This window comes from Cardiocondyla obscurior, linkage group LG15 (assembly GCF_019399895.1).
Source record: "Cardiocondyla obscurior isolate alpha-2009 linkage group LG15, Cobs3.1, whole genome shotgun sequence".
Taxonomy (NCBI): domain Eukaryota; kingdom Metazoa; phylum Arthropoda; class Insecta; order Hymenoptera; family Formicidae; genus Cardiocondyla; species Cardiocondyla obscurior.
The window spans coordinates 2,098,163-2,117,808 of record NC_091878.1 but is presented as its reverse complement, the minus strand read 5'-3'; the positions used below and the strand labels follow the sequence as shown (position 1 = coordinate 2,117,808).

Genomic DNA, 19,646 nt, shown 5'->3' with positions numbered 1-19,646 from the left:
TGCAGGACCTTCGGGTAGATTAATCGTCCGGGGATTAGTCGGCGAGGGTCTCGTGGAGGAGACAACCGAAGGGTTGGTCCGTCCTCTCAAAAAAACATCACCGCGCACGGGGTGACAAATTGCAGGACTCCATTTTATTCGATGAGGGAAGAAAGCGAGATGGGAGATTTTTCCTTTTTTTTTCCTTTATTCCCTTCTTTCCTTTTCCTCTCTCTCTTTCTCTCTCTTTTTTTTTCTTTTTTTTTTATTGTCGCTGGACAACACCGGCCGAAATTGAACGATCTTTTCCGGCTTTTGTCTCCTCAGGTGGCGCGGGATCCCGCGCAGTAGCTATTCGGAATCGGGGCAGGGGAAACGCGAGGAAATTGCGCAATAATAAAAATGCATGGGTCCAGGAAACGCGCGTCGGAACAAAAGCGGGGACGCTAAAAGCGTCGTAAATACATCGCCGTGTGATAAATCCACGCGAACGCGATTACGACGTGATATAGCCGGACGCTAATTCCGCGCCAATCAGGCAAATTATGAGTAACGCCGCGACCATTCTCTGCCACACATACGGTCCACATTATCGACGGTCCGGATTTATTTCGTTTTGGCATCGCTTAAATCGTGCCGCTTATTCCTACCGCAATAGCTTATCGTCGAGAAATAGCACGATTTTTTTATTTTTGCATATTTATCTGCTTAATATAAAGAACCGTTAAATCAAAATAATTTAATTCAATTTTCGTGCAATTATTTTAGTAATTAAAAAAATGATACTGATATCGTAACGATGATTATATATTTTATAAGATAAATTCTTAAGTTAAAAGTTTAAACTTAGTTCTCGATTTGAAATTATTATTCTTAAATTTTACCATATATATATTATTTAAAATTTTATTCCGGTAAAAGATACTGACCGTAACATCGTCCCTTTCATAGTTCTCTCTATTCCGAGAGAGCTCATCTCGGTCTTTCACTTTATCGCCATCGATAGGAAAAGCCGTACGTGTAAACAGCCGCTTAAGACAGACGGAATATGTAGCAGGAACATGAAGGGTAAAGCGGTACGGAAGGATAGAGAAGGTTTCTCTCGCTGTGGTGGTCGGCCGGAACCACTCTCTCGTCTGGCCATTTCCCGGACCTCCGGTTGTGCCGGAAACAGCAAACAGTTTACATCTCGAGAAAGGAGCATCGCTCTTGGTTGTGCATTCCTTCCGAGCGTCGTCCTTCCTCTCAGGTCTCTATTCCGGTCTTAGAGCGAGCAAGCGAATGAGTAAGAGAGATAGGTAAAGAGGGAAAGAGGCGGACAAGCCCTCGGGGAAACCGCTTTTCTTTGGCGTCTCGCACGCCGCCGAGGTCAGTCGGTTTTTCCGACCTCACCGCACCTTCCGCTCCTTCGATTTCGACGTCGGCATCGCCGGTGGTTTCCGCGGGACCAGGTGCGGTTCCGCACTTCTTGCACGGCGTCGGTCAGAGATTGCAGAGAAGCCCCGGCAGGATACTCTACTCTAAGGTGAAGAAAACACGCGGCGGTCAAAACTGCGAGCGAAACGGCAACGAAGACACATCGATCTTTAATCCAAAGAAGTCTTTTCTCTCTCTCTTTTTTTTTTCTATTTTTTGTCCCTTTTATTTTCGCGTGATTTTCTTTCTCGCACTATTGCGAGTATTCTTGAAATATTTTCCGAAACCGCGAAGCCTGAGACGGTCGTTGATTGGTCGAAAGGAGCTTGCCAGAGAAGGACTTACTCGACGAACGACACTGGCTTCTCCGGCAAACAAATGCACCGTCTGCAGCCGCTTAATATTGCAGCCGGATGCGGTCAAGTCCGGGACGTACGCTTATGCAAAGTTAACGGAAGACTGAGTAGAATGAACGGCGAAGCGTCGATGGAAGTCGCCGCTTGACCACGGCGTCGCGAAAAATATTAATGGACCTTTACGTATTGCGACACGTAAACGAGGAAAGATCGTGGAAATTTGTCGGCGCTCGCGATATATTCTGATGATCGCAAGGGCTGTAACGGGGGACCTCGGATTAAGTCGCACCGAAACTAGTGTACAAAATCGATTCGCGCGTTACGTTGATTTCCGACGATTTTTCGCGGGTGCCCGCACACGCGGCCCCGTTTCCCGCACAATCCGCTTTTTGCCGGCGCATTTTGTTGTACTCGATACGATTACGCGGAGAACGGCTAATGGCTTTGCCCAACGTTGCGTAAAAAGTTGCAAAACGATCGGTTTGGGTTTCAACGTCGATAACTAGCCCCCTGTCCGAAGGGTACGATTGCTTTCCCCACCGGTTAGCCGCTGTCTGCCTTCGGCGGATTTCGATGCCCGATGATAAATGAAGAACGCCTCCCCCCTCCCCCCGACCCCCACCGCAGCCGGTGCCGGGCACCGTCGAAGACATAAACGTTTCGTATTACATCGGTCTCTTGTGTAATTCAGAAAGCCGCTTCTTCTGGCCACCTCCCAAGGGGTGTTTCGGCCGCGGTCACCCTCCCGCCGCCGCCCTTTCCCAATCCCGAGAAGACTGTCGACGTTACGTATCATCGCCCGGGAAAGAGACGAGAGAAATAAGCTTCTCGTGGCGCGGGGGAGACAGTCTCGATTTATCGTCTCTCCCTCTCACCCCCCTTCCCTCCGTTGTAATTTTTTATGAGCGAAGACTCGAGCGTGTGTAACACGTCTTGGTACATCTACCGCGCGCGCGTGTATTGCGTGTACGTGTGGATTCTTCAACCCTTGGCCCGAGAGGCAATACCGTTTCTTCTAAGACAGAGAGAGGGTTACAACTCTCTCTCTACTTTGCCATCCGTTCCCTCCAGCAGTTACACGACTCTCTCACGAACCAGAGATACGACCGATTGGCTTCGTGAGTAATCAAGAAGGCAACCGAGTGTGATTCCTGGCAATTGTCTGATTCGTTGCACCCGTAGCGCGCCCACCTCGGTTATATCAAGGCAGCTCGCGAACGTCTGCGGCATTTCGGATTGTGTTTGCGTGCGCGAGGGACAAATGGGATTTTCAGGAAAATACCTCGTATGCGAAAGCGAACAAGTCCAGCTCGGCGAATCGATACAGAAGTCAAAATGTACGATTAGTCCTAATATAATTAGATTTTCGGTTAGAACTCTGTGCAGTTCTCGTGAAGAATTATCTACAATTTCTTTGCTTGGTTTTGTTAAATGCACTGGAGAGTTTTTTTTTTTTTAAGAGGTGCAATTATAAAATTTGTTATTAAAATTTATTACGATTAGAAATGTAACAGCCTTTCTCTCTCTTTCTCTCCTTCTCTGTTTCTCTTTCTTTCTCTTTTTGTCATGCCACGAGAAAATCTACGACGAGAGAAGCCAAGCGCCATGCAATATACCACGCATAACAATAAGTCATAAAAATAACTTCCAAACAGCGTTTCTACCTTCGCGTCTTCCGTTTCGCGTGGCACCCCTTCGTTCTATTTTGCAGTTCGTTACCGACAAAAATAACCGGAGAGAGAAACGTCCCGATGACGTAAAAAAAAAACCAAAAAAAAAAAAGAGGAAAACGAGAGAGAAAAAGACTATTCCGGGATTTTCGAGAACCGCGTCGTTACGGGTCCGCGTACAATCGTCGGATGCGGAATTGATTTCGGCGTGTTACTCTATCATCTCCCACGATCGGCGAAATCGTTTTTTGATAGGCCGCTAACGCACGAAAATTTCGATACAACGCTATCAAATTATTTTTAAACTGTTGAATTATTAACCGTGCGCGCGGCACCTGCCGTTATTTTACTCGGCTTGGAAGTACGTCATCTAAACGCGGCGATAATTTACAAATTAATTTTTATTTAATCTCAGTATTATATTTTTACGAATTGTCGTTCGCTTATTCTCAGCGGTAAATACACGATTTTGATGGACCTAATGGACGTTAACATTTAACGAAGGGCCGGAATTAAATGTTGTCGCGCAATCTGCTTTCGAGCGTGCACTTTTCCCTCTTACGTGTTCAAACTTAATTCAATCAGTATAGCGCTCCCGGAGGTCCGTACGTGTTCATAGAATTTTCACGAGACGCGCGAAGTAATTTACATGCGAAATGTCGGCTGAACCGTCGCGGCAGGCGAGAGGCTCGTAAGGAGTACGTCCCGATACGGCGATACGACCCTCCAAGTCGTGGCCGCGAGGGTAAGTGGAGAGACGGTGCATTTCCGTTCCGCGGGGGCTTTCGTTCGCCCCCGAGAGCGAAGAAAATAAATTAGAGCTGCCGCATTTTGCGCTTTTCCTTTCAAGGTATAATTTGCCGTGCCGTCTAAATAGGATTTTTTTTCCCTTGAATTGGATGAAAATCCACCGTCGCTTATTCCCGCGGAAACATACGCGACGAACAATATTTTCCTGTCTTTTTTCAATACCGCGGAATATCAACCGTCCCTTTTTAAAGCAAATAATGGTATTCGCGGCGAAATTATGGCGTTTGATAACGTCTGCGGATGAACATCGTCCGCGATAACGGTCCTCGCTCTGTAAAAGGCATCGATATCATCGGTGCGTGAATATTGCATAACCCCACGCGTGCATGATGAACGCTCAACATTTTTTTTTCTTTTTTTACTCCGAGCGAAATACCGAGGAAAATCCCCGGCCGTGGCCAAATGCGTCTTTTTAGTTTATTATTTTTTATCCCATTTTAACGAACGTTGGAAAATCAAACCCTTTTAAAAAATAAAAATCACTCGCGCTTATATCTCCGAGCCCTGTTCGCGTAGTAGTATATTTTGTACGAAATTCCCTTTCAATCGGAAAACGCTCGAATCAAACGGAATCTATTTTATTTTTTACTTTTTTTTTTTTAATAAAAATTAGCAACGCCGCCGCTCGTGTTTCGGGGAACCGTCAGTAAATTGAGATCTAGTCGCCCTGCGATCAAATTCCGAGTCTCAAAAGAGGAAGGGGGACATTCGGGTGCCGACATTCGGAAATCCGTAACGGAATTCGAACGGGAATCACAGATATAACCACGCGAGAGCGAACGTACAGGCCGTTGAGAAGTCTCGACCGGTCACCTGTAATACAACCGCCGTTCCTAAGCGACGATCAGCCAGCCGGCCGCTCGATGCCCGGCGTTCGCCCCGGGAAAATCCATCCCCCGAACGTAAGCCAGCCTGATTACCGCCGTCACGCGTCGTTGTTTCTTGTTTGCCTTTAATCTTTCGCCGCTCCGGTAACGAAAAGTATACAATTTCCGCCGCGCGCGCGTGCCTTTGTCTCTCCCTTTTTTTTTTCACTCTCCTCCCGCGCGCAGTCCGTTTCACCGTTCTCGCCGAAAGGGATCCATTATTCTCGTTATCAAGAAGCACAAGGGGGAGAGGGGGAGGAAACACCGTCGCCAATTTGCCCGATCCGGTCTCTTCAACGTCGGTCGGCGCCACGACGCCGGGCGTCGTCGACAAGCCGAGCGAGCGAACTCCGATGATTGCACAGTGATGAGAGACCGTGAAGGAGATCGAATGACTGCCGAATGGACCGACACCCCGATGTGTCCCTGTCGAAATTTCATCGACGCGACGCGACGCGACCCGACACTCGCTCGTATCGTGGACATGACATTGTGGAGGAATTATGGTAGCTGGGGCAAGCGAAACGAGGCTAGTCGCGAAACGACAAGGGCGGGAGGGTGCACGGAACGGTGGAAACGGGCAGGGCACCCGGGTGAAATATCGCGGTTTAACGTGACAGTTTAAGGGCGTTAACCCTGGGCGACGCTAATGTCGTCTGCGCGATGGAAGGCGCGGGTGGCCGCTGACCGGCTCTTCGTGTTCCCGCGCAGAAATAGCGATCCGTATTTCTTCCGCAACATTTATTAATACGCGCTTCAAAAGTACAAGTCTGCAATAGTCGCGCTGGATCCGGTGAAAAATGGAGTAATTGCAAGGCGAGAGGGAGAGAGAGAGAGCCGAGGCGGTCGTTTATTTCGACAGGCGGGTAGACGTCGGCTGGAGAAATCTCTCTTTTTTTTTCTTTTTTTTCCATCAGCGATAAATAAAATAGCGTATTTGAGCGGAATATTCGAAATACTGGATAAAAGACCTTTCAAGGGGAAAAGAACTTGACGGCGCAGCTAAAATTGCGGAGACAGGGGAGGATTTTGATCGAAAGCGAGCCTCTGTCACGAATATCGGCGCGCATGTTGAATATCGCCGTGCAATAGTCAATCTACGATGCGGGGAGCGACGCGATGCTATCGGGGCGGGTAAATCGAAATTCTTCGTGGCTCGTGATCCCTGCGTGAACGTGTCTCGCTGAAATAAGGGAAGGAACGCAGCCGACGTCTATTATCAGCGGCACGATACGCGACCGAAGCCAACCAAAAACGACGTTGCACGGCGAAACGCACGTTCCGCGTCGTATCTGGCACGGGGAAAAGGGACCCGCAGCCGGGATAATTGAGCACCTAGCACATTCGCCGCGCACGAAACGATCGAGAAGCGCAGGCATTCGATAACGAATTGATGATCAATTGTATAAAAAAAATTAATAAAAAAAAAAGAAAAGAATAAGATTAAGAATATAAATTTTTAGTAGACTTAATTTTTTTTTTTAATTATAACTGGTAGCTAATATTTTTTTATATCGATAAAATTTGCTGTAACGCGTTCAGTATTTTCCGCTATATTGCCATTTTTATTTTCTACCATTCAGCCTTAATATAGAAACGATTTCGAACAAGACCGGCGAATAACTATCAAGAATCACATCCGTGATGGTACATTTCGCGCTCGAGATTAGCTGTGGGATCTGCCAGCGGATGGATTATCCGTATTTTCCTTCCGGTTCATTCGACATCATTGGCGACGCGCCAGAAGAGGGGTGGAATAGCGCGCATCAGGCGGTATCTCTTAATAATAATAGCGATAAAACAGCCAAAAGAGGCACTCCCGGGTCACCGCATACGCGTACACCCTGTCCCTATCTTCATCCCTTGTATAACGCGTCGTCTCGGAAACGAGGCCGTGACCGCGCGTACTACGGAAGACGATAATAATCTCGCGTTACTATGTCTTCCTGCGTCGTCGCTTCTTTCTCCCTCTGTCTCTATCTTTCTCTCTACGTGATTTCTTTCTCCGATTTTACGGCTCGTTGGCAGCAGAATTTCCGCATTAAACGTATTCGCGACCCGCACCGTTTTGGAACCGACAGCCAAATTTAATATAACCAAATAGAACAAACCTTGCACGCGCAAAGCGCACGCTATTTTTTAAAAGGTTCTAACTTACGAAATACAAAAAAAAATAAAAATTATGCGACTTACCGGCTTGCACGTACTTCAGCGGAGTTATAGAATTCTGCCGGTCCTTTTTCTTAACAGCTAAGGCTTACTCTCGTTTAGGACGAATTTTTTCTCTCGATCGGATAAGATAAAACGTTTCTTAAATAATTGACGAGGACTCGTTGTACACTCGACACATTCTATGAATGCCAATAGAGCCAATATCGATAACAATATTTTCCTCGGCGCAGGTATACCTCTGATATAACCACGAGAAGAGAGGAGGCAGGAGATTACACAATACTGCAAAATTCATAGACCGGACTCTGTTTGTTATTTTCCAGCAAACGAGAAAAAAAAATCCGGGGAAGGGAGGGAGGGGAAAAAAAATATATCGCGGCTTGATAATTTTTAATCTCCGCGCCCGTTTGATCGGAAACTTTTCTCTCCGCAGCGGGAGCACTAGCGGGACCGGGTGAAACGCCACCGGCCGGGGAATGTCCATGTAATTTATATCGAACATTGAAAAGTATCACTTGCGAGAAATTAAACGTGCCCCGCGCGAGCGTTGAGCATGTAAATTCATAAAATACAAATATTTGTGCCGCGCATCAACGATACGCGAATGTTTATGCTGGACATATATTGCCTAATATTTCTCTGCGCTGCGGGAAAACGCGGGTGTATGTGTCGCCGTTGGTGCACACCGCGCGATGTTTGCATTCGAAACAGTGATTTTCATAAAGAAACCAGTGACGTTCGATAAACGACTTTAGCGTCAGCATAAATGTTTGCCGGCGAATATGATTTTCCGGCTCGCAGCCGGAATGCGCGGCGCTAGAGATAACTATCAAAACGCGATATTAACGCGCCGCTTGGAAAGCGTTCCGCAGCGTTACGTCATAAAATTCAGCTTATTAAAAGCGAGATTAATTAGGTTCTGCAATATCCTTTTCAATTAGCATGAATTTTCCATGCGGGTATGATTTTCCGCGTTTCAATGCTGCGTCGGGCTGGTTAGCGAAATGACGTGCGATATTAATTGCGCTGCCTAGAAAATTCCTTTCCGCGCGCTGATCGGATATTGAAAATTGCTCAACGTGTGTTTTCCGGCCTTTCTCGGTACCACCGATTTCCGGCTGCAACTGCGGTAACAATTTTTTCTTTTTTAATTCGCCCGATAATCTGCGCTCACGGGTAATTCGCCGGACTTTCGAGGCTCCGCGCGGAAAACAATCGCACGGCACAGGCGGCGGACGACGCGATCATATTTACGTCCGCCTCTAATTATCCATGCGAGGATAATAACCATTTGGGGTAACTCCCGTCGGGCTCATCGCTTCCGCTCGATCGGCCGGAAGCTGACGATATCCTGCCGCACACTCGCCGCGCATTCGATATAGGTGCGGGAGTTACGGGCGAGCTTAGTCCCGAGCAAAGGGATTCTCTTGCCTCTCGTGCCTACCAGCTGCTTCCTAAATTCCACCACACCGGCCCTCTGTTCTTTCCTCAGGATTATTTCACCGTGTGGTACTATCCAGCGGCTCGGCACTAAGTCCCTGGGCCTCGGTGCACGATCCGAACGATCTCAGGACGAAGGTAGGCGAGCAGATGGGCTGCTCGACCGAGGGCGAGGAGGACATCGCCGACTGCCTACGAGGAGTGCCCCTCAAGACTCTCATGGACGTGCAATTGCCGGAAATCAGGTGGGTGCTTCTTAGGCACGAACTCTCGTCCTTTCTCCACGTTGACGCTCAATTCTGCGTTTAAGGGCTCCGCGACGCGGAGGGAAAAAATTAAAATAATGAAATATCGTATCGCGAAACTACTACAGATGGAACGCATCGATATCTTTTTTATTTATGATAGCACGTCGGTGTAATAAATATTACCGCGGGATCACCCCGTTTGTGATCACCCTTCCTCCATTTCAAACATATATATATATATATATATATATATATATACATATATATTTCACAATTTATATTCATCGCCTGAATATTGAAGTTACACATTTTGATGAAAAGTGGAAAATGCCGGATTGTAAAAAATTCAATAGGTATGATTGATACGTTAAAAAAAATGACGTCTGGCTGGTACGGCGGCAATTACTGCGCTACAAATTTATAACGATTTCATGAGCCCGTGACTGCGGTAAATTATGACGAACTGTCGAAACTGCGCGTGGACATATTTAAAGATTTCATATCGTTATGAATTGTTCAGTCGGACATTTCATGCCTCGCCGCAGGAACGGAATGGCAAATCAGACACGAGAATCCAGAGTCGTAGGGGGTCTCTTAAATTGAATTTTCACTGGCATTCGAGCACGGAATTAGCTGCCGGAACCCGGTAGAAGCATATTTGCGAGTATATTTACCACGAGGTCCAAATGAATTCGCGATACTATTAATTGCGAGGATAATCACGGCGCTCGCGTGCACGCTGAATTATTATCGGATTACCGTCGAATCGCGGTGGATTAATAGCTTTCGCTTTATTGATTTAATACCTTTATTATATCAATTCGGTGCCGCTGGTTCGTTCGCACGAGCGAGCCTTCCTCCGACTTTTCCGTCGGCATTCGCTTCTTTCCAGATTCGTGCCGCGCATTGGGCCCGGCCTGCCGGTGGACCAAAGCAACCCCGACCCGGGCCTCGACATGGAACGCGCGAGCGACGCCTTCATCAAGGTCCCGCTGATCCTGGGCGTCTCGACGACCGAGTCGAATCTGGACTTCAACAACAACGACATACAGTTCGGGTTCGAGGAGGACCACCGTAACCGCATCCTGCGCACGTTCATCCGCAACGCGTACGTCTATCATCTGAACGAGATCTTCTCGGCGGTGAGAAACGAGTACACGGACTGGGATAAGCCGGTGCTTCACCCCATCATAATACGGGACTCGACCATGGAGGCGTTGAGCGACGGTCACACGGTCGCGCCGCTTATGAGAATCGCCTTCTACCACGCCAGGCGAGGCGCCAAGACGTACTTTTATCACTTCAATCATCAGTCCAAGGACAGCGGCTACGTGCAGGTAAGACACGTCGTTATCACCCCGCCGAGAGGACCGGGGGAGGGGGGGGGGAGTTCACGCGGGAGTTCCGGGAGAAAATTTTTATCGCGGAATCGTAATCGTTTTCTTCCTAAGTACCCGAATGTCGGCGGGCGTAGCCTCTCTCTAAGTAATGGCCGGCGATAAGAAATTTCGTAAGGGAAATTTGCGCGCGGCGGGCCGGGCGGAACCGGCAAGAAATCGCGTAATTCAGCGTCGTCGATCGATCGGGGGTGGGGGAGGATATATCCGCGGTGGTCTCAAGGCGTCGATTTTTCTCTATCGCGAAACGATATCGTCCTTCCCCCGTTGCTCAACGCAGGGGCTATCGCGGAGGCCACCGCCACTTACGCAGAGCGGAAGGCGGAGGCGGGTGAGCGAAAGAGGTAGAGACGCTGCTTAAGTCTGAGTTAACTCCATTAACTTGACGTCCCGAAGAGAGACTAACGCTCGCCCTCGACACCTCGTAGTCCGCCCGGTACTTCCAGTTAAGGAAGCAGCCCCGTCCATCCCCGTGGCACCCTTCCGCTACCACGTAGCTCATCCGTCTCACTCTACGTCGCGCTCGATCTATACTTCGAGCCGGTAACCGCTGGCCATGACTTCACGATGAAGACACTGATTTAATAAAACGCCCCGAGCGACCCGCGCGCACCGTGTTCGCATTTTGTCTCGAGAATGACGGGGATTTGTCACGCTTGACATAATAATATCGAGGAGGGGGGAGGAGGGGGGAAAAAGAGGGGAAGGAGGACAAGAAAGAAATTGTTATATCGGCCAATTTGTAAGGTCGCTGCCAAGCGGCGCGTTAAAGTCGCGACAGAGGGGAAACAGATTGACATTTTCAATTTAGTAGGCGAGAGTAGGACGGCTTGTCGGCGGCTTAAAAAATTTCGGTACGCGAATAGCCGACGAGACGAGTTACTTCGAGTGACGTGCGCGGCCGGTGGACTATCTCTTTCGCGGAATAGCTAGGAATATCGCTTTGGAAACGGGCGCCGGAAACGACGAAAGTCGGTATTAACGCCTCGCGCTGATCCCCGAAAGTTGTTTAATCTCGCTCGAATCGACGAGGGGGTGGTGCAAGCGGTCGGTGCAGTTAACAGCGATTTAAACCATCGACGTACTTTTGCCTCCTCTATTCGTTCCTCCTCTCACCTCCCCGTGCACGAGCGTGAAATGAGATTTAATTAAACGCCGAGCGAAAGATTCGCTCTTTAATAAGTTGGCGTAGTCGCGAATGACCTGCGTCGCTTTTAGCTATCGCCGAACACAATCGAAGCGGCTTCGCCACTGGTTTACCAGATGCGCGGCGGAAAAAAAAAAGGGAGGCGAATTAAGCGAGACAAAAGCGAGAAAAAGCCCGGCCGAGAGGGAGATAAGAAAGCGATGTCAAAGACCACTGAATGCAAATGCGAATGAATTTATTTGAATTGTTAATCGCGACGTTTTCCGCCCGCCGTGGTCCTCTTCGATGCATTCTTTTCCGCGCGCGTTTCACGCGCGCATGCTAACGAATGTCGGCGGGTATAATTACGCCGGTACCATTTCACGCGAACATGACGGAGAATTTCGCTGTCGAATATTACGTGCAGGCGGTGTGAGGGAGGCCGACATCCCCCTTTCGGCGCAATATCTGGGCAATCGCGCCGTCACGGTTCTATTAATTAACTAAAATTCTAATAATCAGGCATCAATAATTAACTAGTATTCTGTTTCGGTTAATTAAACCAAACCGTCGTCAATAGCCAGTAATGATTTAACAACTGCTGTGAATGCGAATTACGCGAATTTGCGGACATGGTAAATATTATAACAGCCCTCGCGCCTACGTTGGGAGCTTCGCGCGATGCCGGGGCGTATAATTATCGATTACGGTGCTCGTAGGGAGATGCCGCCGAGGAGGCCCCCCGTGCGATTCTCTGAGTGAGAAATCTCGTTTGCAGCGCCTGGGGAGCGTCCGTGGGGAAGACATACCGTATATTTTCGGTCTGCCGCTGGTGGCAGGCGGGGCTTTCTTCTCGCGGAATTATTCCCGACAAGACCAGGGCGTTGCGGAGGCCGTGCTCACCTTCTTCACCAATTTCGCCAAGACCGGCAACCCGAACGAGCCGCACAAGATCGAGTCGGTCGACTACGGCACGCCGAAGGAGAAGACGCGATTCCGTGGCCTCACATGGGAACAATATGAGACAGGAACTCAGCAGTACCTCACGATAGGTAACGCCGCGCGCCCGAGAGACCGCAGAGAGAAAAGCCCGGAGTTTTCTCCTCCGTTATTTTTCGATAAATTTAATTTTCCACAAAGCGCCTTCCCTCCGCATCTCGCGCGGCGACGTTCCGCGATTCTTTTTAAATTCCCACGAAAGTTCGCCTCTCAGAAATTTGATTGTGTACAGTGGACTTTGTCCGCCGCGTTCCTTGACGTTTCCCTTTGAAATTTTCTTGAAAAAGTTTAATTGCGTGCGAGGTGAAATCCCTTTCTGAGTAAGGCGCAAAATTACTCCATCGTAATAATCCGACAGATGTTATCTATTTATAAATGCATTCGCGATTGTTAAAAATTGATTCGCTGTTAGTAATTATTCGCGACGTATACTTCGCGCGGTTGCTTTACTTACGATTGATTTGTTAATTTCTTGATTAGTACCTGTATTTATAACGCCAATCTTTTAGTGAACGGATACAGATAATTATCGAAGGCGGTGGAGAAAGCGCTTTTAACTATTAAAATTTTATTCCAGCGTTGAAACCGAAGATGAAAAGCCATTATCGCGGTCACAAAATGGCAGTGTGGCTTAACTTAATACCGCAGCTTCATCGTCCCGGAGACGACGACGTTTCCATGCGGCATCATCACTTCCGGGAGCGAGGCGATCATTATTACGCAGGTAAGATATACAGCTTACGCAAACGAGAACGTAAATTATATCTACCTTTTTGTCGTCACCTAGGACCGGTTCGGGACGAATGGTACACGCCACTACCGCTGACGGGCACGACCCGGACGAGCTCGTCCTCGACCACCGCCTGTAGCACGTCCACGGGTGGAAATGAGGACGGCCTGATCGAGGAGATCACACCGATTCTGGACGATTCCGAGGACGACGCGGAGCTTCTGCAAAGACTCGCGAGTCGTCACTACTACAGCACGACCACTGCCCTGGGGATCACCGTGGGCGTCGGCTGCATTCTCCTGGTCCTGAACATGCTGATTTTCGCCGGGATCTATTATCAACGAGACCGCGACAAAAAGCGCGCCGCCCTGGACTGCAGACCGAACGGGCAGGAGTCCCTGCCGATGACCACGAGAACGTCCATGAAGCCCCCCGATAATCCGCGGCCCACTCAAGAGCCACCGCCTTCGTACACAACTCTCGCGAGGAGTCCCTCCATCCAGGAACAACAGCAGCAGCTCGCGCAGTCTCCGGACGTCCAGGACGGCGAGCAATTGTGCAGAAAAGACCCGAGATCCGGCCACGGGACCAGCGGTAACGTCCACAAGGACGCAATTCCACCGAAACCGCCCGCCAGGACCACTAGTTCGCTCACCACTGCCGGTAGCACCAACACTATTAAGAAACGCGTCCAGATACAAGAAATATCCGTATAGCATTAGGGGTTGCCCCCGGAGGGCAACTCACGGACGAAGAGGGTGACCTTCGTGGACGCGGAGAGGGTCACCACGGAGTCCAGGTTTTGAACAATGTTCCCTTGATCGGTCGTTGAACAGTGCCGATTGAGCGTAAATTCATTAGAGGAAAAGGGCTTTGTAATAGATGTTTTACAGTGTGCATCGTGCGTGAAGTGCGGTATCGGGTTAATCAGCATGCGGTCGGGATACGGCGCGTCTGACCGTGGTCGAACGTAACTACTGAAAATTGCTGACTGTTATTACTTGCAACGCGCGATACTGCGACGTGGCTAACGATAACGCGGTCGCGCTGAACTGTTATTACTGCCGGATTGCGCCTGACTGTTACTACTTAGGAAACTTTGTGACCGGTTCTTTCTACTGGTAGAAATGTAACATTGCACGTGGTCGTTATTTCTAATAGAGACGTGGATTGTACGTAGTTACTACTTATAAGAGACGGGATATTCTCTTGATGGTTTTAAAGAAAGTGATTGCTAAAGTACTTATCATAACTCGTGGCTATATACATATAAAAATATATATATATATCGAGTGCTCAAAAGTATTTTATTCAAAGAACTTTCTTCGCAATTGAAGATATTGATACGGATGTTTCCTAGTCATTTAATTTATCGGAATAAACCCTGATTCTCTCAGAGACCGTGGCAAATAGGTGGCCTTAAGTATCATTACAAGACGTAAAGGAGACGTGTCGATATCTTTAACATCACAGAAAAGGGCGCCTGTCGAGAAATTATTGAGACGAAGCGTATACTTAATGGAATTCTCGTTAAAAAGCTCTAAATCGAATTCTCTATAAAAAAAAAAAAAAGCAATTATACGCGTAAGAATACCGTGTGCGGATCGATGCACGGTAATCGACGGACGACGACGAATCTGATCTTGAAACGGAATCGGAATACCAAAGCCACGTACACGATCGCATACCGTCATCTCGACGATTGCTTTGTAAAGCATCGATTGGGAGGAAGAGGCACTCGATTCGAAGCGGATCAAACGGGATCGGACGCGATAAGCGTTCCGTTATTTGCGAGTGAAACGAATACGGTGTACGAAAGCACTATCCGTAAAGTGATGATGCACTCGTCGTTTCCGCCCTTGCGACACACAGCTAGCTACATCCTTCGAAATGTGTAATTTCGATCTTACCAAGGAGAACGGCTTAATAGCGTTCGCGAGTGCTCGCGAAGTTTATTCGGGCGGAAAGCGTAATTCTCCAGCCGCGTTACCTGCCGCGCAAGTGCACAATCACGAGTGCATTCGACAGAGAAAAGCCGACGAACGGGATCGGGACGACTTTCGAGAGGGCGGACTCGACCCTCCGCTGAGTATTCTTCTCTTAGCGAACAGTCCGACAGTCAGAAGTATCGTACCGCCATGAAATCGCGACTGGAATTCCTCGTCTGATGTACACACTTCCTTTCGCGTTTCTCGCCCGCGAACCTCGAGACTTCGTAATTGACAAAGACATCTTGTATAGTCCTCTCTATTTTAACGTACAAAACAATGTACTAATGCTAGACAGTATAATCGTGAATGCAAAATTAAGGATTAAATGCATCTATATTTTTATTTAAAATATTTGAATTAATAACGCAGGATAAAATCTTTTTACCTTCGTGGATAGCGGCGTGATTTTCAATTTAAAGTTATCCGATGTGTGCAGAGGATGGATATATATAATTTTGAGACGAGCCCGCTCGACGACACTTTAATTCTTTTAAGCCACAATTTATGGAACATTATTGATAATTTCTTCATACGGCCTTTTTAAATTGAGATTATTGACACAATCAAATAACTGCTCAAAAAATGTAACAATAAAAGAAAAAGAAGTCTCCTTAAAGTAAGATTAAAATTATCGATTTATAAATATAAAACTCTCTTTCTCTTTCTCTCGACCAAATTCTAAGACGTGATCGCGCCCGTGTTTGCAGAGATACATTTTGTCTTTGTAGAGAGTTCTTAATCTCAAATTAATATTCATGACCTGAGATTGCTGAAACTACTAGACTCCACACAGATACTAAGTTTTGAAAGTCATCTTTGTTATTGCAAATTGGTCCGTGCGCGAAAATGAGATATGCTCACGTAACAATACAATGCGACATTAATTATTAATAATTAATATTTGGTAACAAAAATCAGGCATAAAATTATACGAAAGGCAGGAAACATTGTAGACACGACCACTGACAGATTTTTACATGCTAAGAAGAGGTTTCTATCATGTTTATATCTTGATTCTTGGGATTGTGGTAAGCTAAGGAATTAATTCATACATATGTAACAATTAACACATAATACATGCGAGGATTGAATTTTCTAACAATTTAACTGTTATCCTAGAAGAAGAAAAAGACCGCAATAATTTTTTTTTCACATAAAATGAGTTTTAAAATGATTAAATATTGAGAGACTGTCTGAAAAAAATAATAATAAGATTAATCTAATACGATTACGTATGATTCCCCGGCACATAAAACTATACATATGTATCAATATGATTAAAAATGTAAAACTGTAACCAAGTACGTAGCGTAATATGCACAGATTCGGTGTTGCGTAAAATCGTATTGCCGATAGTTTTAAGTATCGTACATACATCATTACATGTAATTTTTCAAAGTAACTGTTCGCGGATGATATGATCTTTAACACGTTGTGATACTTGCGTGAAGGTAGTATTGACGCACGTAAAACAACAGTGAAATTTAAATACGTGTTATAGTCTAGAGAAATCAATTTGTAAATTTCACTGTACAACAAATAAATGCCAATTTATAAAAATATACAGTAATTTTGATTTGTTAATCATCCGTCAAATGGCAGAATTATCATATCATCCTTTAATTTTTATTACATAAAATTAAAAAATTCAATGTAAAATGTTAAATAATTATAAAGAACATATTTAACTAAATATAGACGAAGTTATATTTTCAAAATACTGAAAATAATATACATTAAAAAAAAATGTAACAAACAATTTAAATCAAAATCTGTTTATAATGTAATAAATTATGCTAGGCATAATTTAGTGTTTTCTACATATAACTCGCCAGTACATTGAAAATACGATGTACATAATTTTAAAATCTTCAATGATGGAAATAATATAATCTTCTATTCGACAACTTTTTTCTTAGCCGGAACTGCATCATGTGAGGGGCTATTAGGTCTTTTCTTTGCACCCCGCGCACGTCCTTTGAACATAATACAAATGTAATATCTGCTTCCTTAAAGTGTAAAATTAGTTTTGTTCTATAATAAAGAATTCAGTTGTAATTTAAGAGTTTAACTCATCGTAATCCATATATAATTTATATGAATTCTCAGTATTAGCATGGCTAAAGTCATCATTATAATATATTTATATATTTGATAATGAACTGTAATATTTCAAAATGATTTTTTTTACCTTTCCTACCGCTCCGTTTGGCTTTTATATATTTGTTCTTCGAAGCTACCATGTCTTCCATCGCTTTAGCGAGGTACTTGTCTTCTTCTTTACCCTCGAGGACTTTACAGGTAATTTCTGTTTCTTGGATTACTATCTTTAAACGCAAATACAATATTTTTCTCAGTTTAAAATTACCAAAGAAACTATTAAAGAGTTTGAAAAATTTTACAGATATTTCTCTTACCTTGCCTTCGTTTGTCTTTTCCAACAAAGGTTTAGCAGCATTCTCTCCTTGCAGACGTACCCAACCTTCCGTGTTCCCTCTTTGGAAATCGATATATGCAATATCGGCATCAAATTTATCTAAACATTCTTTAATGTCTTCTCTCGTACATGTATTTTGTACACCAGAAAAATAAATAATTGAACCTTTTGGCAATTTATTATCTGTTGCTGCAGGTGTTCGTTCTGCTTCATCATCTTCCGTTTCTTTTTCTGTCTGAAAAAAACCAAAAGAAATTTATAAAGCACAAGTAAAAGATATCAGATTAAGAATAATAAGATTACAACCATAATGATTTCTTATTTCTACTGCTCTTCTTACTCACAGTTGATTTTTTCATTTTATCTGCTTTCTTTTTTCTACGTTCTTCCTTTTCTTGTGCTTTTTCTGCATTATAATCTACACTATAAAAATTATATCAAAATTACGTACATATATATGATACATAAAATAAATATTAAAAATCATTTTCCTATATTTTTACTTACGTCCATTTCTTTATTAATTCTGTGTCTCCATATTTTATAGAGTCTACATTCATAAATGCTTTAGCAGCATCAATAGTCTCAAACTGTACAAAAATAGATCCTTTAAACTTCAAAACTTTATCTTTATCTAGATACTTTCTCAACTGAAAAACAAAAAAATTATTTTAAATAACTGTAATTTAGTTTTATATTGATAAATATCGTAACATTAAATTCAGATAGTCTTATTTAATTTAGTTTAAAGTATAAAGAGATGTTTAAACCAATAATATTCAAACATATTTACATATTCTATGTCAAATATTTACCACAATGGTTTCGAATGGTTTATATGGTTCAAAAAAGACTTTCAACTTGTCAATAGTTGTGTCATTTAACGGAAAGCCTTTAACATAAACGGTTCGAGCTTCCTGAGCCTTCCTATACACTTCATTATATTCTGGTAAAGGATGCTTTAATGAGCGACGTATTTTCTTTCTATCTTCGGATATTTCCATGAGATCACTGGTTTCCAAAGCCTTCAGAATTACTTCAACGTTTTTGCTGAGAGCAGCAAGTAATTTAAAGTTCAACATAACAGTCATTGGAATCCATCCTTCATCTAGCTTTGTTTGTTCAATGAGAAACTTATCTCTCTGCATATTTACATTGCCAAAGTAGTACTAAAAAAAAAAAAGAATTTAAGATATAGATAAACTACAAGTGGTAACAAAAAAATAAAAAGGTGATAAAAGTAGCATGCAAAAACCAAGTCTCATATGATAATAGCAAACTTATCATCTTTCTCATTGCCTTATTGATCATCTAAAAAAAAATTAACACACACAAAAGAACCATATGTCGATCTTTTCGAGTATCATTGCAATTCTAAATTATTAATATAATGACGTGAATCTCTACAGTAATACGAAGTATTACAAAAGAATAAATTAATCTATTTTAAACAAAGAGTAAAAGGTATACCTCTATCTGCGTCTTAATTTTTCCCAAAAGTTCTTCTGACGGTTCTTCCTCTGTATTCTTTCCGTTCATTTCTGTTTGTTGTTCTGTTTTTACATCTGTATTTTCTTTCGGTTTTTCTTCAACGGTTGGCGCGTCGTGACTAACCTCTACGGCGGTGTCGCCGTTTAGCTGATCGTCGCCAACACTCGTTTCTTTTTGTTCTTTCTCCATATCCAGATATTTTTCTAGCGATAATTACAGCAATGAATACAACACGTTTAGGAACAACTACTGACTTACTTTGTGATCTTAAATCCCGCAGATGAAAAAATGAAATAGAAAAACGACTTCCGAGATTCACACACGTGTTTCTGCGTTTAAGCTGAGAACGGAAATGAACGAAGACGACGCCGATATTCGAGAGGGTTCCGAGGAGTCTGAAGCATCCGAGAAGCACGTTAGAAAGATGTATAATTCACGTCACGCGTGCTATAGATTATTTAGTACTATCGACGAGTTTTCACTGTACCTTACTAGGAATAATAAGACCGTCACTACAA

General features: G+C 44.6%; 2 protein-coding genes across 5 annotated transcripts in view; one reads left to right on the top strand and one right to left on the bottom strand.

Annotated features, from left to right (window-relative positions):
* Nlg-5 (neuroligin 5) overlaps positions 1–16,790 on the top strand; it is a 165,128-nt gene extending 148,338 nt beyond the window's left edge. For all 3 annotated transcript variants that reach the window (XM_070667106.1, XM_070667107.1, XM_070667105.1), the window contains 5 exons: positions 8,762–8,954; positions 9,850–10,294; positions 12,259–12,532; positions 13,057–13,203; positions 13,267–16,790. In XM_070667106.1, coding sequence (XP_070523207.1) covers positions 8,762–8,954; positions 9,850–10,294; positions 12,259–12,532; positions 13,057–13,203; positions 13,267–13,925 — 1,718 coding nt within the window. In that variant the 3' untranslated portion in view covers positions 13,926–16,790. The remainder of the gene's footprint in view (positions 1–8,761; positions 8,955–9,849; positions 10,295–12,258; positions 12,533–13,056; positions 13,204–13,266) is intronic.
* Positions 16,791–16,959: 169 nt separating this feature from the next.
* La (La autoantigen-like) lies at positions 16,960–19,545 on the bottom strand. Of its 2 annotated transcripts, XM_070667110.1 has the most exons (8): positions 19,387–19,530; positions 19,108–19,331; positions 18,453–18,806; positions 18,145–18,287; positions 17,982–18,060; positions 17,618–17,872; positions 17,392–17,527; positions 16,960–17,176 (listed from the first exon to the last, which is right to left on the bottom strand). In XM_070667110.1, the coding sequence occupies exons 2-8, from the start codon at positions 19,315–19,317 to the stop codon at positions 17,097–17,099; spliced, it is 1,257 nt and encodes a 418-aa protein (XP_070523211.1). In that variant the 5' UTR covers positions 19,318–19,331; positions 19,387–19,530; the 3' UTR covers positions 16,960–17,096. The 2 variants fall into 2 exon arrangements, with proteins under 2 accessions (XP_070523211.1, XP_070523210.1); XM_070667109.1 differs by having other exon boundaries at positions 17,106–17,234; positions 19,108–19,545.
* Between the last annotated feature and the right edge of the window lie 101 nt (positions 19,546–19,646).

Bases quoted from the DNA above. Each gene is read 5' to 3' on its own strand.
- La (XM_070667110.1), bottom strand. From the start codon at position 19,317: ATGGAGAAAGAACAAAAAGAAACGAGTGTTGGCGACGATCAGCTAAAC. The intron at 18,807-19,107 runs GTATACCTTTTA...TTTTTTTTTTAG, and splicing joins AAATTAAGACGCAGATAGAG to TACTACTTTGGCAATGTAAA. The intron at 17,177-17,391 runs GTAAAAAAAATC...TTATGTTCAAAG, and splicing joins CAAACGGAGCGGTAGGAAAG to GACGTGCGCGGGGTGCAAAG.